General features: G+C 34.9%; 1 protein-coding gene across 3 annotated transcripts; it reads left to right on the forward strand.

The window, feature by feature from the left end:
* Positions 1–255: 255 nt before the first annotated feature.
* On the forward strand, positions 256–25,215 carry GNPDA2 (glucosamine-6-phosphate deaminase 2). Of its 3 annotated transcripts, XM_010379083.2 has the most exons (7): positions 271–411; positions 4,659–4,820; positions 8,837–8,938; positions 9,956–10,138; positions 16,071–16,255; positions 19,424–19,598; positions 24,241–25,215. In XM_010379083.2, exons 2-7 carry the CDS (start codon positions 4,697–4,699, stop codon positions 24,300–24,302), a joined length of 831 nt encoding a protein of 276 aa, XP_010377385.1. In that variant the 5' UTR covers positions 271–411; positions 4,659–4,696; the 3' UTR covers positions 24,303–25,215. The 3 variants fall into 3 exon arrangements, with proteins under 3 accessions (XP_030775209.1, XP_010377386.1, XP_010377385.1); XM_030919349.1 differs by lacking the exon at positions 8,837–8,938 and having other exon boundaries at positions 256–411; XM_010379084.1 differs by lacking the exon at positions 4,659–4,820 and having other exon boundaries at positions 256–411.
* The last annotated feature ends 1,435 nt before the right edge of the window (positions 25,216–26,650 follow it).

Consider the following 26,650-nt stretch of genomic DNA (forward strand, 5'->3'; position numbering starts at 1 on the left):
ATTCATAAACGGCAAATGTATTCCAGCAACATAAGCAACAAAGTATGTATGAGCACCACGGTACTACACATGAAATCTCATAAGCCTAAAGAATCTACTGCAAATCCCTCTCTGAAAGATGGCGGGGGAAAGTAGCGGTAAAGTGATGCCCTAGAAACTGCGGTCTTCCAAGCAGGAAGCGCGCCCCGCTGCACCTCACTCTTACAGACCTCCTAGCGTCTCAGCTCAGGCGCCCAAAAGGCAGCGCGCATGCGCAGCGCCTGCCGGCCGCGCCGCGGTTCCTTCCTGCGCCTTTATCTGCATCCGGGTCCGTGGGATTCGCGCTCCACTGGTTCGCCGGGGTCGCTCGCGGGTGGTTGGGTGTTGCTTGTTCCCGCTGTTCCAGCGTCGGAAGAGCCATTGGGTCTGCCGGTAAGCTTAGAGGCGGGGGGACTGAGGGAGCGCCTAGAAGGGAACTCGGGCCCGGGGACCCAACGGCGACTTCGCCCTGTGCGGGCTTTGTGCCGAGACGGGGACGCTGGGCCGGGGCGGAATGGGGTCTCAGGAACCTCGAGGCTGGGGGCGCGTGGGGTCCCCGTCCTGCCCGTCGCGGACCTGGTTGTCCTCTCAGGATTTGTGCCTACGGGAGGAGGCGTCCCTGTCCTCTCCTCTCTCGCGGCTTCCTCCTGACACCTTTCCCTATACTAGTTAAAAATTCCTAACAGTCATCCTCATTTGCATTCGCTGTCGTTTGCCGAGTGAGGGCCAGGCAAAAGCGCCGCTGAGGGTATTTACAGTCCCCGCCTCCCGGGCTGGACCCATAGCCTTCTCTGCTGTCTCTTGTCCCTCCTCTGGTCGGTCCCACACGCGCGGCCAGGCCACCCTTACCCGTTGAGGTTAGGTCAGGTTGAGTAAGGAAAAGCTCGGAGCAGAGGTTCTGCAAGTGTAGATTCTGGTCCTGGCCCCGCCATTAACTAGTTGTGTAACTTCACGCGTGTGGAAGTTGCCATCCAGCTTTGAAGTTTTGCGATTTATATTCAGCAGCCCTTTTTCCTAGCGATGCACATCCAAAATGAATCAGCACCTGAAGAAAGACGAGGGAAAGGGTGGTGCTCTGTTTTTTGATGCTGTCTTGTCGTGATGCCAGGGAATTGCATAAGGCCATAGTAATTTGGATCTCTGAGGATTGGCAAAAACTGGAAAAGTCAAATCTTAAAAACTTAAGTGTGAAGAAATTCTTCTTTCTTCTGGGTGAAGTGATTCATTTGGGACTTTTGGAGATGACTCTGCGCCCTCCAGAGAGTTCAATAAAACAAAAAGTTGCCTGTACCTTGGTCTGAGAGACTTGCTTGAAATTCGTTTCAGTGAGGTGTGTGGTGTTCTTAACAAATTTCACCTGATTATGAATATCACCTGTGATAATTTGCAAAAGCAGAGATTCCTTGGACTTCCAAATCTTTGAAACACTGTGTCTAGGGAGAGGGACCTGCGAATCTATATTTTTAACTAGCATCCTAAGTGATTCTCAACTGATAAGACATCTTTGGCATATGGGTCTTTGAGTCAGATACACTTAGTTTTAAAGTCAGCTCCCTGGGCCACTTTTTAACGTCAGCAATAAACTTGTAGTTGCAGTTTTCTGTATCTGAAGAGTGAGAATAATAATTTCAATCTCAGAGACAATTAAGTGATTCTAAGCACTTTGACAATAGAATTCTTAATCATTTTTGTGTCTACAGAACCTAGCAGTGCTTAGTATATAATAGGTCTTCAAATGTGTGTTGAAATGAGAAAAATAACATGCCCAGGACGCAGAAGACATTGAAAAGCTCTAATGCTTCTCGTCCTCCTTACCTTACTTTTTTTCCCCCATTTTATTAGCAATTAGCTTGCCATATATTCTTGTTAGAAGTAAATGTATCTTTTGATGGTCATGACAGCCAATAATTGCTTCTGATTCTTTGCTTAAAGTCTAAAATTGTTTTTGACATTAGATGATGGATATATTTAAGTGGAGGCTGAGTCCATTTGTTGGACTGAATTTATGACTTATGTAATTTATTTTCTGTAAATAAATAATTGTTATTGGGCGAGAATTCTAGATCATGGTGACCATAATATTTTGTTGTGTGTCAGAATTCGAAAGTGTTATCTTCTTAAAGACATTTAGATTCCGTACATTTATTTTAATAAGACCTTTAATCTCATTAATTTAGAAAATTTGACTTATTACTGTATGTAAAGTGTGTGGGTACAAAAGTCAGGAATGCTGAAACCATGTTATAAAAAGCTTCGTATTGGTGACTGAAGCATTTAAATATAAAACTAAGAATTAAAAATCTAAGGATTATGGGAATTGTTATAGAATGTTGAGTAAATGTTATAAGGAGACGTTTATAAACTGTTGGTGGTAATGTCAGTTAGTTCAACTTCTGTAGAAAAGAGTGTATGAAGATTTCTCAAAGAACTAAAAATAGAACTGCCATTTGGCAATCTCACTACTGGGTATCTGCCTAAAGGAAAATAATTCATTATGTCAAAAAGCCGCACTCATTTTTATCTCAGCGCTATTGACAGCGAGGCAGTAGAATAGGGTCTGGAGGCGGGGAACTTAAGGCCAATTCGTGCTGACTTCCCAAAGCTGAATCAAGGGAAAACACCAAGGTCTGGGGGCAGGAAATCTAAGGCCAATTTGTGCTGACTTCCTGACAGAGAAAACACCTGCGTGTGGGGGCAGGGAACCTAAAGCCAGTTAACCAATTAACGGAAACTTCCTAAAGCTGAACCAAAAGGAAAAAACCCATCTCCCCATACCCAAGTAGCAAAGGACCAAAGGCTACCCTCCCTACAATCGACTACCTTCCGCCACCTCTCAGGTGGAAGGGGAATGTGCCTTGGATTGGCGGTGGACTGAGCATGGGCCATCCCTTCATCTGCATAGGGAGCCAATTCACCTCAGCCTTTAATTAGCCACGGACCAAATCCTTCATGCAGATAAGGTGTAACTGTTAAGGGACCTCAAAAGGAATACTTAAAACCCAGAAAACTTTGTAACCGGACCCTTGAGCTGCTTGCTTGGGCCCACTCCCACCCCATGGAGTGCTTTTCTTGCTTCAGTATCCCTGCTTTCGCTGCTTCATTCCTGTGTTTCCTTCTTTTTGTGCAGTTCTTTGTTCAAAATGCCAAGGAGTTGGACACCTCACACTTATGACCTTCCTTCCATTAACAACATTAGCAAAGATAAGAAATCAACCTGAGTGTCGATCAATGAATGATTGGATAAAGAAAATGTGGTATATATACACCGCGAAATTCAGCCGTTGAAAATCAAATTGTGTCCTTTGCAGTAGCATGAGTGGAACTGGAGGCCATTAACAACTCCAAAACAGAAAGAAAAATACCACATGTTCTCATTTATAAGTGGGAGTTAAATAATGTGTACACATGGTTGATGGAAAGCAGACTGATAGATATTGGAGGCTCAGAAGGGTTGGGGAGTAGGAGTGGGTAGATGATGAGAAATGCTAGGATCAATGTACATTATTCAGGTGATAGATACACGAAAACCCCAGACCTAGTCACTAAACAATATATCCGTGTAACGAAATTGCATTTGTACCCCTTAAATTTATACCATTTTTTTTTAAAAAAAGGAAAACAATGTGTCTTACAGATATCAGAAGCTGTGAATTACTGTAAGAATGCTGATTTCCACATCTTTCATGGTATTAACCTACACTGTGTAAAATGGAATTACGTAGCTTTTAAGTGACTGATCTCTTAATATATGTATAATTTTCTTAACTTTAGAACAATTTTTGAGGAACTAAAATTGCTTTTTGTGAAGAAATTTCTCCTCCAGAGATCAGTTTATTTAGTTCACTTTGTTTTCTTTTTCTTCTGTTGAATTCTCTTATTAAAAATAACATGTCTAGTGTGATCCCATTGTTACAATTTGAATTCTGACCTTGTTGCTTAACTACCTGTGTGACCTTAGTCAAATCATGTGAGTCCATTTCCTCATCTACAACTGGGCATTTTATTTACTTCACAAGATGGCTGTTAGGATTAATATATGTACACTTGTCCCTGGTATCTGTGGGTGGTGTCTGTTGGTATCTGTTAGGGATTGATTACAGGATCCCCCTTCAGATACCAAAATCCACAGATGCTTAAGTCCCTGAAATTATATGGCATAGCACTTGCATATCACCTGCACACCTACTCCCATATACTTTATCTCTAGATTGCTTATAATACCTAATACAATGTAAATACTATGTAAATAGTTGTTATTCTGTATTGTTTAGGGAATAATGACCAAAAAAAAAAAAAAGTCTGTATCTGTTTAATACAGATGCAAACATCTTTTGCCCCTGAATATTTTCAGTTCTTGGTTGGTTGAGTCCTCGAATATGGAATCCACAGAAGGCTAACTATACTTTTAAATGACTTAGCCCACTGCCTTAAACTCCGTGTCTGCTCAAATGAGAACAGCTATTATTACTATTTTTAAAATTCAGATTGTATATGTGCATGTCCTTCTTCAGTAATGTACTTTTAAAAATCATCACTATATTCTGTTTCAGTGCTCTATTTATTATTACATCTTTTAAAAAGTTATTAAATTTAAATTATCTATTTATTATGTAAAGTGTTCTAAAATGGACTTTTCTCAGGTTTGAACTTCTTGTTCTGGAAGCTCTGCGTCGCCATAATGAGGCTTGTAATTCTTGATAACTATGACTTGGCTAGTGAATGGGCAGCCAAGTACATCTGTAATCGCATCATTCAGTTCAAACCTGGACAGGACAGATATTTTACACTGGGTTTACCAACAGGTAATTAACTACTTTTTCCATTTTATATTCTGATGTTACCCACATTTAATTCTGGTGGAATTGAAGGGTTTCTCTTAGTAAGATACTTTCCCCATTCATTTTTGCCGTATCACTAATTGAACATCGTAGTATAAAAGGCCAGAAAAATGCATGTATATAAAATCTACTATCTATAGTGTGTTACTAGGTCTTGTGCCAAAGTTTAGTCTCACCTATCACTCCAAAATGCAATAGGATATATTGTAACTTAAGTGTTGTTCATGTTTTTTGTACATTTTTCTAGTACTCCTTTGTTTTGGGGAGCATTGCTTTTATCATTCATACAAGTTTTTAATTGATTGGCTTTCTTATTAATCATTAAGAGGTACCTAAGTTATGTACTGTTGCCTTTTAATTTAACTTCACATGCCTTATAAATCCTTATTAATATAGAAGTTATATATTATGTAATGCTTATTAGCCTTTTACTATTTATGTTGCTTCTATTATAGATATATTACAAGTGAAAAATATGTCTTCATCACAGTTTAAGGAGAAGCATTAATTACATATTTTATTGAATTAAGTTTTCCATTAAGCATGCTCTTAAAAAACAACCAGGTCGTGTCATTTGATCTTATGACACTTTATTTGACCCATGATTTTCACACAGTATTAGACCTGGAACTAAAGTTGCTCCTTATTGACTACAAGGCATTTGTTCTATACCCCTAAGCCTTGGTTTCCTTACCTATAAGAAAGATATGGATAATAACTTAAGATGCTGTTTTGAGAGTCAGCTAAGATAGTGTATGTGTAAGTCCCTTGTATACTGTAAATAGTCTATCAATTTATAGTTTCTGTAAGTATTTTATTTAAACAGACTATTTTCTCCAACTCCTCCCCTCATACATGCTAATTACATAAAAACTACAATTGTAATTTTTTCCCACTTGAGTAATTTCCATGAATGGTACCCTTCAAGCTGATTGTTTTGTTTTGCTTTTTCTCTTTTGGTCCAGGGCAGTAGATCTTGGTGAGAATGGCAAAAGGTGACTTTTTTCACTGGACACACCAGTACTACACCCCCAGCACCCTCAGTTCTGATATGTGAGCCCTTGGGGTTGAATGTGGTTTCTGTATAGTTTCTATGCTGTTATACTTAGTTGCACTCCGCCTACCTCTGTTAATGGCATTGTGTTAATTATGATGCAGAAAAAACAGTAATTTGAATGGGGACAAAAAGACTTAGAGAGTCTTAAATGTCAGCAGTGCTAAACATCTTTTTGTGTATTTAGATCTACAGCTTTGCTTTATTTTGGATAGCATAACTGCTAGTAATATACCTGCCAAGGGAGTATCTCTGGAAAACCTTGTTGAAATTTTCCATTACTCTCCTTCATGGACCATTGACAAGGTTAATTATGTCCCCTTCCACCACTGCTTTTGAGACTTGAACATACATGTCGGTAATTGCTAGTACCAGGCTGTATTGTAATTATCTCCCCATCAAGCTCAATTTCTGGGCAATATCTGTTCAATTTTATATTTACTCATGTGATCTTAATGAGGGTGACATTTAAAGCCTGTATGCTGTGAGCCTGATCTGCTTCCCAAAACTTATTCCCACCATTTCCTTACCCAGAACTGGGCTAGGCAGATTTGACTGCTTGCAGTTCAAGAATAGGCTTGAACTTGCTGGCTGCTTTGCTTTGCTTTCACTCATATTCCTCGCATGTTATTTAATGGAATCTGTATGAGCTCTGGCACCAGACGTATCTAGATTTGAATCCCTGGTTTCACAGCCATATGATATTTGGCAAATTCCTTAATCTTTTTGACCCAGTTATTCTGTCTTCAAAATGGGAAAGATAATGCCAGTTTCTCAAGGTTGTGAGCTTTATGTGAGGTAATATATAAAAACATCAGCACAGCATCTAGCCACATGGTAGACAGATGTCATCATTGAATCTCCGGCTCCATATTTGCTCTGCTCTGAGTTAGTTTCCTCTTTGTCGAAATTGTATCCCTTCATTAAGACTGAATTGAAATGCCATTTTCTTTTATTGTTCTTCCAACTAGCAAGATTGTAGTCTTTTTTATTTGATATTCTGCAATACTCAAACTTCTTTTAGATTATAGCGTTTTTCCTGTGTTACCGCTATTTTGTACTTGCTTATCCTTATACTGTGAGTTCTTACAGGAAAGAAAATGTCTTAATCTTTGTTTTATATAAATCATAGTAGGTACTTGCTAAATTGTGTTAGTAATGACTATTACAAAGCAAATATTAAAATTAAGTTTGTTTAACCAGTTCTTTTTTCTTCAGTCTTTTAGCCACATTGATTACAAAATAGAAAATGAATTTTTTTGTCACCTCAGTTGTGACAGATCACCTTTTTATTCATATATCCTTAAATTGAGAGAATCCTATAACTCGTCTCTTGACACTAAAAGAGAGAAGAGATTCATTTATCCTTCCAGAAAGGAAGAGGGAAAGCATATTTATCCATCTTTTAGGCAGGTTTCATGTTAGTGGGCTATAGCTTGTTGAGAAAGAAATGTAAAATTTTACTACATAATTTTTAAATTAATAATTGTAATCTAAAACAACATATGTACTAAGCTTTTAGAAAATCTTTTATTCTTCTGTTCTGTGAACCTGTGTGGTATTTATTTATAGCCTTGTCTATTCTGTCATCTCAAATGAGAGGCAGTCTTTTTACTATTCTTGAATTTCCTTTGTATTTGTTTTTGTCAGAGACTGTTTAGTTTTATCAGATTTCTGTATGATACTTGGGTTGGAATTTTTTGTGCAGCCTTTTGTTTTGCACTGTTTTGTTTTGTGATGGTGGGTTAACTAGGAATCAGTACTCCAACTAGGATTGGGAGGGCCAGATAACTTGTTATAAGAATGCAATCTGGGCCGGGCGTGGTGGCTCAAGCCTGTAATCCCAACACTTTGGGAGGCCGACACGGGCGGATCACGAGGTCAGGAAATCGAGACCATCCTGGCTAACACTGTGAAACCCCGTCTCTACTAAACAAAAAAAATACAAAAAACTAGCCGGGCGAGGTGGTGGGCGCCTGTAGTCCCAGCTACTCGGGAGGCTGAGGCAGGAGAATGGCGTGAACCCAGGAGGCAGAGCTTGCAGTGAGCTGAGATCCGGCCACTGCACTCCAGCCCGGGCAACAGAGTGAGACTCCGTCTCAAAAAAAAAAAAAAAAAAAAAAAAAAAAGAATGCAATCTGGCCTTTCAGTTTGAAGTTAAAATGAAAAAAGAAAAAAAAAAACAAATTTAGAAAGCAAAGGTGAAGGCCATCAAGTGGCTAGTTTATTTTTATTCTGTTGTACCATGAAGCACCATCTTTTCACATATCAAACTGTAATTTTATAAAACAATAGAATCAAGAACTCAGATGAAATATTAGAAGATCCTCTTTCCTATAAATTCTGTCCTAAGCAAAAATAACTTCTTTTTCTCACTTTACACATTTTAGCTGATACATGCTGAAATTATCAAAAGATGAGAAACAGGAGCTTCATTTAGAAAGCTGTAAGGCTAAAGTCCCTACTCAGTGTTTGCCAGTTTGAGATTCTATTTTGAAAGTAGGGGCAATATTTAAATTTAGCTCTGTTTTCCCTTTTGATTTGAATAAATAGTCAACACGACCTATTTATATATCATTTGTGCAAAAACTCAAGATTTTGTTTTCAGAAAGGGAGATTTTTAAAAACTCAGGTATATACTCTAGAAACTTCTAATCTTAGAATTTGTAATAGTATATCCTAGTACCCAACAACTCAAGGATAATTTTCCAAACTTCAGTTTTTATTGACAGATTTCCAGCTTTATTCAGCAAATTCTAGTTTACCAAAATGTTTAAATACTTGTTAATCGATTATGTATTTAAGTTAATAATTGCCTAATCGGAACGACAGAATATTATTAAGAAAAACATAGGTAAAGTTAATAAAAAGTTTTTTTAATAGATTATTAAGTCATGTTAGAAAATGGAATTTTTATGTCTTTTAGGGAGTACACCTTTAGGATGCTATAAAAAACTAATAGAATATCATAAGAATGGACACCTTTCTTTTAAATATGTGAAGACCTTTAATATGGATGAATATGTAGGTAAGCTATACGTAAAGATATTGACTATTATGTGGGTATGTTGCATTTTGAATAAAATGAATGTAGTTTTAGAATATTAGTATATTTGAATTTATGTTTTGAATATAATATTAATGTATGAATATATTTCTAAAATGTAATGTACTGCTTTGAGATGAGATTGGGAGTTTATATAAAAACCTGTATTTTTGTGATAGTAGCACAGAATAGTGGAAGGAATGAAGGACTGGAAATCAGAAGATCTGCATTCATCCGGGGCTCTGCCACTCACCAGTGATGTAACTTTAAGCCAGTCTACTCACATTTCTCATTCTCTTTTTTCTTAAAGCAGAGTTAAAATCAGTGTTGTCAGGATAATCTAATGTATATGTAAAGGTAATTAGTTAAGTAGTTTTTCAAATCAAAAGCTATATTGGTAGCCCTGAAACTTTTATAATTCATTGAGTGTTAACTTGCCTGCCTGAAATCTATGATGTATAGAAACTCTGTTAAAATTTAAATATAGCAATACATATTTAATGGTAGCATAAATGATAGCCAAATAAGTGCTGTGATTCCACATAATCTGCACACATATAGTATGAATAGAGGAGGAACATGACTATCATTTCACTTGAATGGCTGATTATTTTGAGCTTAACATGAAAGTCAGTCTCATTGATTAAAATTGTGTGTGTTTGAGAAGAGTATAGTGATGAAGTGCACATGAACTAGACTTTCTGTGTTTGAATCCTATCTCCTTTGTGAACGATGGGACCTTTGGGAAAGATCCCTATGTTTCAAGTGTTCACCTATAAAATGAGATAATAGTATTCCATAAATGTTTTATGAATTAATGCATACGTTTAAGGTGATTAATACTGGGCATATAATCATATATTCCACATAAAAATGCTTTTAAATTGAATATGGTATAGAGAAGTTACATATATTAAATAACACTTATGACTTAAACAGAAAAATAAACTTTAGATTTATTTCTGGGAATACTTATATTTTTATTAACTTCATCTTTAGGACTTCCGAGAAATCATCCTGAAAGCTACCATTCTTATATGTGGAATAACTTTTTTAAGCATATTGATATAGATCCTAATAATGCACATATCCTTGATGGGAATGCTGCAGATTTACAAGCAGAATGTGATGCTTTTGAAAAGAAAATAAAGGAAGCTGGAGGAATAGATCTTTTTGTTGGAGGTATGTAAAAACCTTTTGTCATTAACTATTTGTTAGTGTTTGAATTAGGGAATTTTAAATTTATAAAAGAAATCTTCTCATTATGTAATGTGAAGAGCACCTGTGGCTGTCCATAATACCCATTAATTCTGCTACTGATTTCTGTTTTACTTCATTTTCTTCAGAAAATAATCTTAAAATTCCCATCTTAATCTTCAAATTAACAGCTGGAATTATTTACATTATGCCTTGAGAGGTACATCCCAATCCATGTTAAACTCTTACAACTACCTCTTTAAAGTTGACAGTTTACCACATCTTTCAAAATGAGTAATATGTTTCTTTACCTAAATGATAGCTTCTTTTTACTATTTCTTTAAAACTCTAGCCAACCTACTTATCAAATTCCAGAGTTTAAACGATTGCATGAGGAACAGGTGGATTTTAGTAGATCACTTTAATTGTTTCATCTTACTGAGTAATCAGTTAAAAATGATGTAAAACTTTTTATATATCAGCCTTAATATGAGTTAAGCTGTATAACTGTCATAAATTCCAAAATTAATGTTTAATTTGCCAAATTCCACTTGTAATTTTTATATGTGTGTGTGTATACATAATCTACAGTTAAAAATAGGAAGTTCTTTCCTTTATAATGACAATATGGTTTTCTATTAGTATAAACTATCGCAGTCAGCTAGCTAATTGCTATAAGAATAATACAACATCAACTAAACTAAAATTTTTTGCCATATTCTTTAATATTCAACTAAAAATACTAATGCTGTAAATTATCTGTATATAACTTATTAACTTAATAGAACACTGATCAAAATTACATGAATTTGATCTTCAATAGAGCTGTACTGAGGTTAATTTATACTTAAAGTGGCCAAGTATGGTTGAGATAGTTGATTATCTTTGGAGGAAATTTGGTTTTAAAGTTAGATGTAAAATTGTATCCTGTTTTAGCCACTTAGTATCTGTGTGACCTTGGAAAGTTTATTGAAGTTCAGTATAAGTACATTGTTTGTAAAAGAGGATTAATATTAACCATTCCAAAATTTGTGAGAATTAATCATGTTGTAACGTGTATAAAATGCCTTACACGGTGCTTGGTGTGTGTAGTTGGTACTCCATAAGTGCTACTTCAGTCTTCTCTTTCTCTCTCAACTGTAAATGCTGAAATAATTGTCCCTTAGAATTACTGAATTCCTTGGGATTTTTACCGAATTCCCTCTAAGGACATCCAGCTGGATTGAAATCTTCTCTGTAAGACAGTTTTTACTTCTACCTAGCAGAGTCAATAACATTTACTTTCTTGATAGAATGGTTGTTTATTGGAGCAAGAAACCAAGTTAGACTATTGCTTTTCAAATTAGAAGGTTATCTGTTTTAAATAAAATTTACTAATACTACTTCTGTAATCCTAGAAAATATGCATACTCCTGCTTTGTACGTATGGCTCAATTTGGGGATAATTAACCATTTGTATCTTCCAATATTCAGGCTAAGACAGTAGATATTTGAGAGTATCTGAGGGGTGCATAGACCATCTAATCTTTAGATTTTCTAAACTCCACACCAGAATCTAGTAGAATTACTGGATTACAACATACTGCAACTGCTTATATAAAAAAAAGTTTTCACTCATTTACTATAAGAAAAAAAGGCTTTTAGTTGTTGGAGGTTCATTATTAAGTGACTGCTTGAAAATGTCTTCATTTGTGGACTTTCTTTTCCCCTTGTTAATTTATTGACCTTACATAAGTATGCATATGACAAACCTCTTGTAGACTCAAAGATAGGAAATCGATTTTACTATGGGGAATAACACTGATAAGAACACTTGATTTTGTTCCTTTGCCTGCCTTCCAGAAAGCATTCATAGCATAAAATAATGTTTAAGCCTGTAACTCTTATTCAAGATGTCTGGTAGAACTTTCCTCTTTCCTTATAACTTTAAATCATTTAGTACTTCTTTTTAGCTAATTTTTTTGGGGGGGGTTATGTTTCTTCAGTATAAACCACCTCAGTTCTCCTTTTGAAATATATGTTGCATAGGTTGTAATTATGTTGATCACTGACACCACTAAAAATAATTTGATTTGGTTTTTTAACCAATTTGTCTTAAGCTTCCTGTAGTTCTTTCTCCGCTCCTCCCCGCTCCCAAATATATTTTAAGAGAGTTCCCATGCCTCTTCCATTAACATCTTTACTGTAGTCATGGATGATCCAATGCCTGACATTTTATATGTACCATCTAAAGGACATACTTGTGCATAGAGAGAGAAGGATTATTGCATTTTCTTTGAACTTTTCCTTATTTGGGATGCCCTATTATTGGATATGTATTCATGAAAGAATCTCATTTGTTGATCTAGGTTTATCATCATTGGATTTTTAGATGAGGATTGGCATCTGGGTCTTACGACTACCCTTCTTTTGTTCCAGGGTTTGGTTAATAAAAACTCTAAGAACTGTGCCAAATGGGATCAAAATATCAGCTTTATTAAAGGTAAAGTTGAAATAGAGATTGCAGTTTGGGCTTGAAGCCAGAATGGGGTTTTTCACTCCTACCCTTTGAATTGAAACAGTAGAATGAGAAGAGCTTAAAAATGTTAATCTGCTATTGCTCATTCCAGGGAATTAGAGCAGAGTTCCCTATCCTATAGGGAAGAGGAAAAGAAAAAGAAGGAAATACATACTTAAATGTTCTCATTCTTCCTCTTGATGGCAAACGTGTTGAGAGAAAGGGTAAAGGTGTATCATGCAATTCCTGACTTAACCCCAGCAATAAGATACACAAACATGGATTTTTAAAAATAAAATCTAGGGCTGGTCCCAGTGGCTCACACCTATAATCCCAGCACTTTGGGAGGCCGAGGTGGGCGTATCACCTGAGGTCGGGAGTTCGACACAAGACTGACCAACATGGAGAAAATCTCTACTAAAAAAATACAAAATTAGTTGGACGTGGTGGCACATGCCTGTAATCCCAGCTACTCGGGAGGCTGAGGCAGGAAAATCGCTTGAACCCGGAGGTGGAGGTTGTGGTGAGCTGATATCATGCCATTGCACTCCAGCCTGGGCAACAAGAGTGAAACTCCATCTCAAAATGAATAAATAAGTAAGTAATTTTAAAAATCTAGTTTTACAATAAAATCTTAAATATATAAACTTTTAAAATATCTTAAGGCAATAGTGTCTTGGGTTTTTTGTTGTTGTTGAGACGGAGTCTCGTTCTGTCGCCTGGGCTGGAGTACAGTGGCTTGATCTTGGCTCACTACAACCTCCACCTCCCAGGCTCAAGCAGTCCTCCTGCCTCAGCCTCCCGAGTAGCTAGGACTACAGGCACCTGCCTCCATGCCCAGCTAACTTTTGTATCTTTCGTGGAGATGGGATTTTGCTATGTTGGCCAGGCTGGTCTCGAACTCCTGACCTCTGGTGATCCACCTGCCTTGGCCTCCCAAAGTGCTAGGATTACAGGTGTGAGCCGCTGCACTTGGCCTAGGTGATAGTGTTTTTAAAAAGTAAAAATAAGACAGTGGGGACAGTGTTAACATTCTGATTTGGTTGCATGCTTGGATTCTTTGCTTTGCTAGAAAAAGGAAATAATGGGATCAAAAGTAAATTAACTGGAATGATTCTAGGTTAACTCACCAACTGAAGGAAAAGTTGAAACAACCAAGTCTTTGGAAAAACAACCAGAGAACCTCAGATCTCAGAAGTAGAAACTCATCAATCTTCTCCCTGCAGTGCTATCATCCAGTACTTCAGTTCGCCATGCCTTCTTCCTTACTGTATCCCCGGTCAAGATTCAGATCCACACAGAGATTCTGATTGGTTAGCCTGAGACAAGTGCTTGTCTCTAGACCACAGTAACTTTACCTAAGAGGGATATAGGAAATTAAAATTGTTCCAGCCCCTCTGGTGAGAGGAGCAAGGCAGAAGAGAACAAGGTGGGAGGTGGAAGAAACTATACTGAGCTGACCAAAGAATAGCAACCATGCATTCATTTATCCAGCCATTATTTAATAAGTGCATCCTGTGTGTCACTTGTTGTTCTAAATGGTAAGAATATAATGATGAAGATAAAGCCCGTACTTTCATGAAGAGTATATGTACACTACCATTAGAACTGTAGGAACACAGGAATGACATTTACTCCAGACAATGAGTTTTAGAGATGTTTCAAGAGGTGCTGATATAGTTAGACTTAAAGGCTGAATAAGAATTAGCCACATTTAAAAAAATAATTTTATTTCAGGAACCTCAATTTTTGACAGTTACAACCAACAAGCAAATATCTTGACCCAGCTCTATTATTAACCTTTGCTCATAATTTCAGCTTAGCTGTACTAGCTGTACACTTCTGTAAGGCCCAAATCATCAGTGAGGTCACTAGTAGTAGATCTTAGTAGACTTCATATTTTTTCCTTGAAACTTGTATTTTCCTGATCCCATCCTTCCCTCTTTACACATATGTAGAGAAATATGTTAGGGATATGTATACCTAAGAGGAGAAACAGAACACTTTTACAAATCTAGAGAATTTAATGCCTATAATTAATATATGTTTATAAGCAGATACATACTTAATAGTAGAAACAGTCAGTGCATATTAACCACATGTAGGTCTGGTCTTATGTCTCCTTATTAGAAATTCATAAATTGTTGTACTTTGGCATCTGTACCTGCTTCAAAAGAGTCTTCATTTCTTCATTTTTCAAAACTGGGTTACTCTGTCATATTTTATATAAATTTTGTTAAAATTGTGTGCTGTCAGTACAATACAGATATCATTAAAGTAAATACGCAGAATATAAATGTAAAAGATATTTTAATGACTCACGGAATTGGCGGATTTATTTTTTATCTGAGGTTGCCAGAAATGTGACTAGCTACTAGGGTACTTATAAATAAAACTCGATTTATGTATGTCATAGAAAGATTCTTAAGTTTGTGAAAAGAATTACCTTCCATTTCCTTCAAATAAGAATGTCATATTCCTGTCTATATTTTAGAGGTAATCCTAGAATATTAGAGTTGGCACTAGATCTCTTTAAAGCAGTGTTTTTAAAACTGGTTGTCACCCATTATTATATCATAAAATCAATATAGCCAATTACATGCAACATTTTCCTTTTGTTAATGAAATGCAATGTAATAGAAAACAGCTTGTATGGTTCCTAGTAAGGGTAAGTATGATTTCATGCAGTTCTTGTCTTAATTATATTTTATATGTTTGTGTTGTGTATGTGTATATATATACTAGATTGCAACATCAAATGTTATTTCTTACAAGGGTTACAGTCAGAAGTGTGAAAAAGAAAAAAAAAACTATTCACCTAGACATTATCTTGTCCAATCCACACATTTCTATAAGTGAGGAAACTATCCTACAGAAAGGTCTACTAGTTAATTGCCGTATCTGGACTACAACCAAGTAAATTAAAGTGTGACTATAAAGATGTCCGAGTAGGAATCAGAAGACAGATCTGAGTCCTGTCTCAGTGTTTACTCAGTTGTGACGTTGAACAAGTCACTTATTTTTCTTGAGCATCAAAATTTCCTTGTGTATGTAGAAAAAGGTGGAGGAAATGAGGGAAATAGATATGGCTAATTTGACCATCTCATAAGATTATTAAATAATATTTAATAATCTGTTGTGATGATGCATGTGAACGGGCTTTATAAATTATCAAATGTTATATTAATATAAGGTGATACTTAATTTTACTATTAGAATCATGTCAGCTCATTGCTAAGCATGTAGAAAACGTTGAAACATTTGTTGAATCAATACAGAAACAAATATTTTAATGCAGTAATAGGAATTCAAGTATAAAATCAAACAAGGTAAGTGTTTTGTTGTTGTTCTTTAACGCACATTGAACTTTGTGAAACCTATTTACATCATGTGTATATGTATGTATATTTCTTTTGAAAGGAATTGGTCCAGATGGTCATATCGCTTTCAATGAGCCTGGATCCAGTTTAGTATCAAGGACAAGATTAAAGACTTTAGCAATGGATACCATCTTGGCAAATGCCAAATATTTTGATGGAGATTTATCAAAAGTGCCAACTATGGCTCTAACTGTTGGTGTGGGGACAGTGATGGATGCTAGAGAAGTAAGCATTAAATGTTCTTTGTTGTTTTTCCTTTGATGTCAATATATTAATATTTTGCAGGGGTTATGATGCTGAATAAGTGATATTTTGATTGCATTGTTTGCAGTATAAATTGTTTTCTAGTTTTCAGTAGCTAACTTTTGTCAGTCTCATTGATATGTTTAGGGATCAATTAAGTCTTTTGAAGCTGTAAACTAAGAATTAAGCACCACCACTTTTGAGGTGCTGCTTGCCTGTTCCTGCTCCAGTTTGAGGTCCTAAAATCTTAACTGATCACATGGTTTGTTTTTTATTGTAAGTGTCTCATGAAAGGACTGCTGGGACAATGATGCATTGCTAGTTACACAGTATCTTTTTTGGAGCTCTCAGGATGATTTAAATGCTTTTTGACTGTATGTTATGTAGGATGATAGAGCCCTGTTGGTTTCCAGGAGAAAAGGAACTCAGCTGGGGCTGCAACTATTCTACATTTGGTATATTTAAGCATGGAAGAGCTCTGAACAGCCAATTCTGTGTAATTTAAGGTTTTTTTAAATTGGGCTGTCATTTTCTTCCTTGAGAATACAGAACAAATTGTAGTCAGTTCATGGTTGTATGTAGTTAAATTATATGGAAACCCAGAACTCTGTTCCTTCCTGGTAGCCAGATCAGACAGGTTCAGAGGAAAAATGTATAGACAAGGTATGATGAATAAGTAACTTATCTTTTTTTCTTTTCTTCCTTAAGAATACAGAAAAGATTAACTTATCTTTTCTTCCTTGAGAATACAGAACAAACTGTAGTCAGTTCATGGTAATATGTAGTTAAATTATATGGAAACCCAGAACTCTGTTCCTTTCTGGTAGCCAGATTGGACAGGTTCAGAGGAAAAAAGTATAGACAAGGTATGATGAATAAGTAACTTATCTTGATACAATTAAACTTGAACATACAAATAGATACAAACTGCCAATCAAAATATATGAGAAACCTAAAAGTCATAGGTATATGAAAAAAGACCTTTCAAGGACTCAAATTTCATAGTCAGTAAGTTGAGAAAAGGATTTTAGAGCAATCTTATTTCTAAAATATGAAACTGAGTTATGTAATACATTACATTTAACAAGATGTAAGTTTTAATACGGTTTTTATGCTGTTTTTTAGAACAAATAGAATTACTCAAATACTGAGTTTTTTTTCTTTGGGTCAGTTTTTGCCCAGACAGGAGTGCAGTGGTGTGATTACAGCTCACAGCAGCCTCAACCTCCTGGACTCAAGAGATCTTCCCACCCCAGCCTCCTAAGTAGCTGGGACTTCAGGCGCACACTACCACGCCTGGCTGATTTTTCAATTTTTTTTTTTTTTTTTGGAAGTGACAAGGTCTCACTATGCTGTCCAGGCTAATTTCCTCATTTATTAAAAATTACATTTGACTTAAAAATTCCAACCAAGAAGGGATATGGAGGAGGTTATAAATTTTTGTAAATCATTTATATCAGTTTATGGGATGATTAGATGTTGATGATTATTTAAATTAGCTTTTTCATAACCTTTTAAAATAGTGTTACTGCTACACTTAAGTAGCATAAAGCTGTATCACTGCAACATCTGCCTGAGCACTGGTTCTCAAACATTAGTGTACATGAGGATCACCTGGTATCCACACCTAGCTTGATTATTTAAATTTAGGGATTCTGCAGTTTGAACAAGCATACCAAATTATTCCATATAGTTTGTCCTTTCCCATGATATGAGAAATAATCTCCTTGAGAGTAGAACAGATATAACTAATCACAGATCAAGTCTATTTAGAGAGCAATTTGTTTTATCTACACTTTAGCCGTAAACACCAATAATGAATTCTTCATCCTATACTAAGCTTCCAGCAGCCTCCTTTCCTCTAAACTCCACTCCCTTCATAACGTTAATGGTAGGTATGTACTTACCTTTTCTCGCCAATAAAAGTTTGGTTGTCTTTTTTTTTCTCAGTATATATACTTGATGTTGAGATTTCTTGCCACCTGTCTCATTACCTTTTTATAGAGTGTGCTTCAATAATGAAAAGACTCTTAGCTCATATTGTCTAATTGTTAGAACTTTTACAAGAGGCAATGTAATTGTTAATCGCTAAGAATCTGGGCTGTAGAATAAAACTGCTTGTTTGTATCTTACCAAAACCTTGGGCGAGTTACAGAATATGCCTCAGTTTCCTTATCTTTAAAATATGAGTAAGAATAGTATTTCTCTCGTGGTGGTGTTTTGAGGAGTTGATGTAATTCAAGGAGAGTGCAGAGTATTTCCTTCCATTTTAGGTCTAGTTACAAAATATGTAATACAAAGTTTGTTATAAATATTTTAGAACTAAATCAGTTTTAACATTCTTTGTTAAAACAATTGTAATGAGGAAAAAAATGTTTAAAGATTTATTACATTACAAAAATGTGTGTGTAGATGAGGTGTTAAATGGGATCAGTTTCCAGCTGAAAGGTTATAAAGACAAGATTCTGACACATACATTCACATTTGCAACATGTCATTGCATTATTTCATTGGCAGTTAGGGACTGGGGACCAAGATCTTGGATTTTCTGTAGCTTATAAGGGTAATATCAGTCATATATGCTTATAAGACAGTTCCTGTGTTTAAATAGATCCCTAATCCTTCTTTAAATCCAGTTTTTATTCTGAGTCAACTTAGAATAGCACATGTTCAGTGAAATGCTCCTCACGCATTTCTTGGTAACTCTTCATATTATCTATTGTTTTAGAGTCTTTGCTTTTCTGACATAATATCTATTGCTTATCTAGACTACAGCAATTTGGTGTATCATTCTACATTGTATAAATTATTCATAGATTTGTAAGTCTGCTTTTGCAAGACAGTCCTTTTTCTTCATCGTCCCAGGTTTCTTCTATACATCATTTACTGTGTTAATAATTACAGGTATTATAATGTTTGCACTAATACCCCATAAGAAGGTATTGTTTTGCTTTGTTAAACTAGAAGCAACATTTTGTGCTTGTTACCTTAAAAAGTAAAAATAAATACCTTGAACTATGATGTGGAGCTATGTATTTTTCTTTCTTTCAGAAAAAATATTGGTGCTGAAGTCCTTGTTTTAAAAAAAAAAAATAGAGCTCATTACTAATTTGGAACAAGTTTTACCAATTGGTGTTCATAATTTTTCAGGTAATGATCCTCATAACAGGGGCACACAAGGCATTTGCCCTGTACAAAGCAATAGAAGAAGGAGTCAATCACATGTGGACTGTTTCTGCTTTCCAACAGCATCCCCGAACTATTTTTGTATGTGATGAAGATGCTACTTTAGAATTAAGAGTTAAAACTGTGAAATACTTTAAAGGTGAGCACTGAATTTCAAAAGCCGACTGAGATATTCTGTTGTGGATGAAAATTGAAACTTACTGTGACTGTGGAGTTAAATCTCACACTGTGAAGTGTTGAAAAGTGGCAACACAAAGCTGGTTCTTTCAAGGAATGGAAAGTTCTCAGATAATAGTGTCTTCAAAGTAGTACCTTTTTTTTTCTTTTTTTCATGAAGAATCTCTTCAGTCTGTATTTTCAGTAAACATTTTTTCTTGAAATCCAAGGTTTAATAATTTACTTTCATATTGAATATATAAGACCAAATAACCCAAAAGAAAATGTATCTTTATTCATTCTGGATTTCTTTTCATGTTTACCAGTCCCACCTCAATCCCTCTCCCTCACTCCCCTCTAACCTAAATTTAGAACCTAATCAGTGGATAATAGAGATCTCCCACTATCTAATTTAATCTTTACAATTTTAAGCCAATTTATTCCCATATATTAAAGTTATAATGGCTAAATGTTAAAACAGTATGGAATAAACTCTGCAAGTAAGCAGGAGTTTGATTGCCCGGACTTCATGTTGATTTTCCTTTTTGCTTTTTCCTGTAGTCTAGTTCAGTAATTCAGAAACCTTACTGTACCAAGCTGTGTATTACAAAACACATATGCTTGATGTAATGGTTTTAAGAGATTTTCAAGGGACATTTTGCCTATACCCAATGTAGAACCCATTCTCCAAGAGTCAGCTCCACATACTACACATATGTAAGCAAGTGTACAAACAGGTAATTTTCATAAAGCACCTGTATTTACATAGCTGATATTAAGTTACATAGTTGATCCTATAGATAGGTCAGTGATTAAGTAGGTAGTAGGTATGCTACTTTTGCTACATGATTATACTTTTTAATCTTTTTTATTCTAGTAACTAGGTATTTATTTTAATGACTATTGGAAAATACACTGAATAAATGAAAGCTGTATTTTTTGGATATTATTACTTAAGACAGGGTCCAAAAAAGCTACCATATTTGATTGGCTCTCATATACATTGATCTTGCTGATATTGGACTGTGTCTTAAAATTGGTGTCAGATCATAACTTACCAGGTAGCATTTTTTTTCTCAGTGGTACATAAAATGATGTGTCTTACAGTCTATAGCATCTCATATTCAGAAATAAAGTATATAATCTTAAATTTTAATTCAATGCAAACAAAACCAGTAACTCATATTTCATGTAAATGTGTGAATATGGCAAATATCTTGAAGGTGTTATACAAATAACTGACATTTGGCAAGCATAAAATAGTCTATTTTTAAAGAAAATACTGATCGTGCTTTGTATATAGTTTTGTATTTGTACTTATGTTTCATGAGCATTTGCCTCTTCTAAATATTTGGAAGCATTTTAATGGATAGTCAAGTACATAAATCATAATTTATGTAAACATTTCCTTATTGTTTAACACTTAAAGATTATTTCTAGGCATTTATATTTTTAACATTTAAATTATTAATTTACCAAGCCACAAATATATCAGATTAAACTGAAAAATTTGTGATTTGTGAATAAAACAGAGCATCTGATGGAGTTTTAACTCTATTTTCCCATGTAATCCTTCAGATTTCATCCCAAATAATAGATTCCTTGACTACAAGGAATCCTTACTATCTACAAATTTTAATTCCAGTTTTAAGGAGATGCGTTTAACATGGCCGTTTTCTAGTCCTAGTTAAGTCCCAGATAAATGCCTGTACCAATCTGATTTTGTCACAATTTAGTTTTTATCAGATTTTTACATTTTGGTGAATATTTAGTAAGATATTTAATAATAGCCAATATCTCTATGACCAGGCACTATTCTAAATGCATTTTACTTTTTGATTTACTTAATTATCACAAAAATGTTATGAAATGGGTACTCATAGTCCCATTTTTAAATGAATTAATAGGCTTAACAGACAGAGATGTTAAGCTACTTACCCAAAGTCGTACAGCACATATTTGGGCAGAGCTGGGTAATAGAAATCAAAATCAGGCTGATCTCTGGAGTATATAGGCTTTTGTCTATTCTGTTATACTGCCTCCCAGAATAAACTCTAGGTATGATACCATCTACATCAAAATCATACTTCCATCTGCTTTTTTCCCCATATCATAACCACTGCTTCCAAAAAAGGTATATAGACATATGTTAGAGAATTTAAAATAGAAGGGTGGTAGAAGTTTATATGTATTTAGTTCTTTTAGTTCATCTAATTGTAAGCTCTTATGAAAAATTTTGAAACAGACCATTCATGAGAGGATAGCTGCATTACCTAATGAGGACACAATATTTTTCACTTTGGAGCTGTCTGTATTTCTGAAGAGGTTTCAGGATATCAGCCTCTGTTAGGATACCTCCTTCAATATGAAGACAGAATTTAGATATTCTGGGCTACATATGGGCCTCATTTTATAGTATTTTAGTAAAGGGTAGAGAAATTGAATATTCTTAAATAAACACATTTCAAATGTAGTTTTTATACTTTTCATACCGCCATTGAGTTACTAGTATATCAAAATACTGGAGTATGTAAATTCCTAAAATTGTCATCCATAACTCTTCAAATTCCATTCATATCACTAGCCTTTCTTCTGTCATTACTAAAAAGTGCCAACCAGAATCTTAAAGGGTTCTATTTAGTGCCTAGATAAGATCTAGGTTAACTAGATCCAAAACAATAGAAACTGTCAGTAAATGCAACTTTATTTCAGTATACACCTATATAGTAGTATATACCTTTTGAAAGATACAAGTTAATCACAAGACAACAAGTTTAATACCTGGGGATTTATTTTATTCATTCTCGCTTTTCATTTTTGCTTTTTAAATAGAGCAGCTTTATCTTTGATTTTAGTATATTTTCATGACATCATATGAATTTTTTTTCTCTTACTTTGTATTTAGGCTCCACCTCAGTAGTTTGACAAAGGTAGAATGAGTTCATTTTGAGTCAAAACCATAAAAGTTACTTTGTATAGACATTGGTTAGAATCTGTGACATTTAACCTTTCTTCTGGTAAGGTTTCAGGAAGTCTGGTGCATTTTTATCAGAAGAATTATTTGTTTGACTTAAGTAGCAATTATTTATTTATATAAAATTCATACGTAGAAAGTTGTCAATTTTTACCTAAAGTCACAGTAAATATCTGACTTAATACCTAAAAAAGCAATTAATAGAATTTTCAAAATAATTATTTCTAGTTTGGAAGCAGTCCTACTTGATGTATAAAAGATATACCCAATGTAAAGGAAAAAACTTTATAAAGGAGTTGAATTTTTAATGTTTTTCCTGATATTTTAAGTTGCATGTATTTTAAAGCTGTGTATTCTTTCCATAATCAAAGTTGTTAGCAAATGACAGATGAATACTATTTAAGTAAAAAAAAAATGATTCTCTACAAACTGATACTCCGGAAAATGTTACATCTTCTAAATCATACAGCTGATATTACCCTTATCTTTGTTGTCCCCTCTCCTACTGGACATGAAGTTTCCGGTGCTTAATATGGCCTTCAAGTAGGCTGTTGAGAAGCATTCTCTCACTTTCAGTTGCAGCACTAGTGAATGGAATGCTTCCCCCTTCCCTCCTTTCGAGTCCTGTTCTTATGGTTAGAATTTCTCCTACTACACAAACACTTCCCAGTGCTCTTTGCTTGTCCCTTAAAAGTGAGTCTTTCTCAAACTTGGGATTTTAGAGTCCTTTTTGCAGCCTTTCTGACAAGGAACATCTGTTCACTAACAAGCAACCTCTCTCTCCAATCCAGTAATTCCATTTCCTGCAAAACCGCATTGTAAGTGCCTTTCCCCAGCCCCCCATGTTCTTAATAACCTGGAAAATTTAACTCATTTTTACCCTCCAAAATATAAAATCTCTGGTTCACTAATTGGGTCAAAGACAGTCTTTTTAGAACTTTTTTCTCCCCAAAGTAGTATAGTACTGAGGCATTAAAACACGAGTAACTGGAAGATCAGCTATTTCCCAAGCAGCTTTCATAGCTAAGAGCAGTCTGCAAGTATATGTACCAGTTACAAAATGTAAGTTATAATCTACCTGATTTAAAATCTAAATTTCTATTCTGAATTAAATGATTTAGTACAGGTTGTTTTCTGTATTGTTTTAGTAACCCTCCCTCAGTGTAGAATTTATAATCAACCTTTGTCAAAAATATACATGCCAAACTATTAGAAAATAATTTGCCAGATGAATGGATAGGGTAATATATTAAGAGTGAGACAGCAGTTCTGAGCCCCTGGCTGGAATCTAGTAGAGGAAGTGCCAGAAGATCAAGATCAACATAGACTTTTAGATGTAATTAAAACATATTATCTAAGTCAGTATTCAAATTTGTCATGCTGAATCTCTTTGAAGACAAGAACTGCTCTTCTGTTTACTCCCAAAATACCTGTACACATTGTAGATCTGTTACATAATTATAAATTCATATTTGCTAGGTAGGTAAAAGACATTCTGAAACATTTCTATTTGTACTTTTCTAATAAACTTGACTATCAAGATGGGAACTAAACAGCTTACTGTGTCTTATAAAAAATACTTTGTTGTCTGAAGTAAATGAAATAGTTCAAAATTAACAAAACAACTAGAACTGTGCTTTTTTTCTTTAAGGTCTAATGCATGTGCACAATAAACTTGTGGATCCACTATTCAGTATGAAAGATGGAAATTGAAGGAGATTGGAGCAAAATTCTGCTTGAATGAACAGAGCACTTTTTACTAAGTAGTAGATGAATTTTCAGCTATGCAATATGACAAAACATGGGGAATTTTGAAGACTGTCATTTTTTCATTTGAGTATCTATGTTAAACATTCCATAATTTGAATATTTATATCTTGTACTTGGGCTTAAGAGAAGTAGCTGGCTCTCAAGATTGACTGGCTATTATAAAGTACTGAAGTCACATAGCCACCTATAAAACAGCATAGAAATGTCTGCCCGTTTCAAGTCATTTTAAAGGTAGAGTGTACACATCAGGTGCCATTTGTGATATGACTCCAGTGGCATATATTTCATTTTTTAATGACATGACACTCCAAACCTTTCAGATCAAACTGTCATTGCAGACCTTCACTTTTGGAATGTGATCTTTATATTTTCTGTGCATCACACACATGCTTTTCTGCATGTGGTTGCCTTAGTCATCTTCCTACAGCACCATCTAGACATCAAAAATTGTGCTATATATCGTTGGTAAAGGAAATTTGAAGAGATGACAGTGTCTAAAAGTAGTTTACATCCTTTCGGAAAGTATGTGTAAGTGCATGTTTTTTGTGCACCTTCTTCTATAGCACTTTTTTACAAATATCTTATTTTTAATGACTTGGGTTCATGTCCCTAATATAAGTATCTTGACAATTATGAGCTTTATACCTAGCAATCCACTTCAGGAAATTCTTTTGGAGAATATTTTCTGATTATTGTTAAACTTAATATACGACTAGCCTTATTCCTTATGTCTAAAATAATAATATGAAGTATATATAAAAATTACTGTAAACTACATTGCCATAGCAATTTACATAAAAGTATATTGTTTTCTATCTTTAACTCAAATAAAGTGTGTAATAAGTTATCTAAATTTTATTTCCAGAAGTGAAACTGAACACATGCATTCAACTCTCAACAATTATAGTACATGTGAACCTGCGTTTATTTTGCATTTGTTGCCATCATGCATCAGGAGTTAGGTTAAAAGATGTCTCTGCCTCTGTGGGGAGCAAAAATAATGCTCCTTTTGCTTATTTTGCATTTCATAAGCCCACCTGATAGAAGAAGCCTTACTACGTTGTGATTAAAATGTATTTAGCTTCTTAAAATATTAAAAGAGCAAATAAATTAATGAAATAAAATTGGTAATAGGATTTTATGGTTAAAAGTGGGGAATGGGGTAAATTTGCTGCTTTAATTCCAGATGTTTTAATAGCCTTATGTTTTTAAATAACTAATGAGTCAGTAACATTCCACATACACTTCCAGTAATAAGAATCATTTACTACAAACTATGCTGACTACCTTAGAAAGTCATACAGCATCACAGTGAAAAAGCTAAAGGTACCTGTTGTGGTACATGATTCACCAGTTATTTCTGTGCTTCAAAGGTCTAAAAATTCTCCTTTCCTGACCTTGATGTTAGAGGCTTACTTGAGGTTGATGTACTCAAGCTCCTCCACAAGCTGAGTAGCGGAAACTCTGGCCACTTTCATTCCTGCTTTCATTCCCTAACTCAGGAGCTAAGCTGCATAGGCAAAGAACTTAGCTTTTTGAGGAAGGAAACCATTGAATCCCAGCTCTGTCAACAATGGTGACTTTGGAAAATAAACTCTGCTTCTTCCCCAAAATTTTTAAATAGATTGAATGAGGGAAGCATACATAGGTCAGCATAGTGGTCGTCACATATTAAATTCAATAAATGGTGCTATTTTAATATTGAGAACAGTGTTTAAACGTATTTTAATGATTGCTAAACTCTTAATGTTAGGTCCTCTGAGGAATACACTTATAAAGCACACAACTCCAAGTCACTAAAGTCATCTGACTGAGAAAGTGGGACGGGGAAAGAAACTAAGCTTACGGAAAATGCTTTTTTGTACTATTATAACTCAAACTATTTCCTAAAGAGTCATAGGTTAAAAAAAAAATTAGTCTGACTAAAAAAGGCTAATATTGGTAAATTATTAAATAGCAAGCACATAGTACACATTATGTTCCAAGAACCAATTTGTAACTTATCCCTTGGCAGTGATAGAACACTCTGTTTTACAATTTTTTAGTTTCAAATACTGTCATTTTCAAAATACTGCTGTCATGGTCTTTCATATTTCATCTGTTTTATCAGAACCTGGAAGGTGAAGGGAAGATACATAAGATGATAATATATGTATCTAGGACTACATCTCAGGCTACTTCTACACGTGATTTTTAGTAAATCTCTACTTAATTTATAATTAAGATGATTTCACAATAACTGGGAGCTCAAAATATCTGAGACAGCTCTCGTCAGTTTAGAAAGTTTATTT

Source organism: Rhinopithecus roxellana, chromosome 2, assembly GCF_007565055.1.
Source record: "Rhinopithecus roxellana isolate Shanxi Qingling chromosome 2, ASM756505v1, whole genome shotgun sequence".
Classification (NCBI taxonomy): domain Eukaryota; kingdom Metazoa; phylum Chordata; class Mammalia; order Primates; family Cercopithecidae; genus Rhinopithecus; species Rhinopithecus roxellana.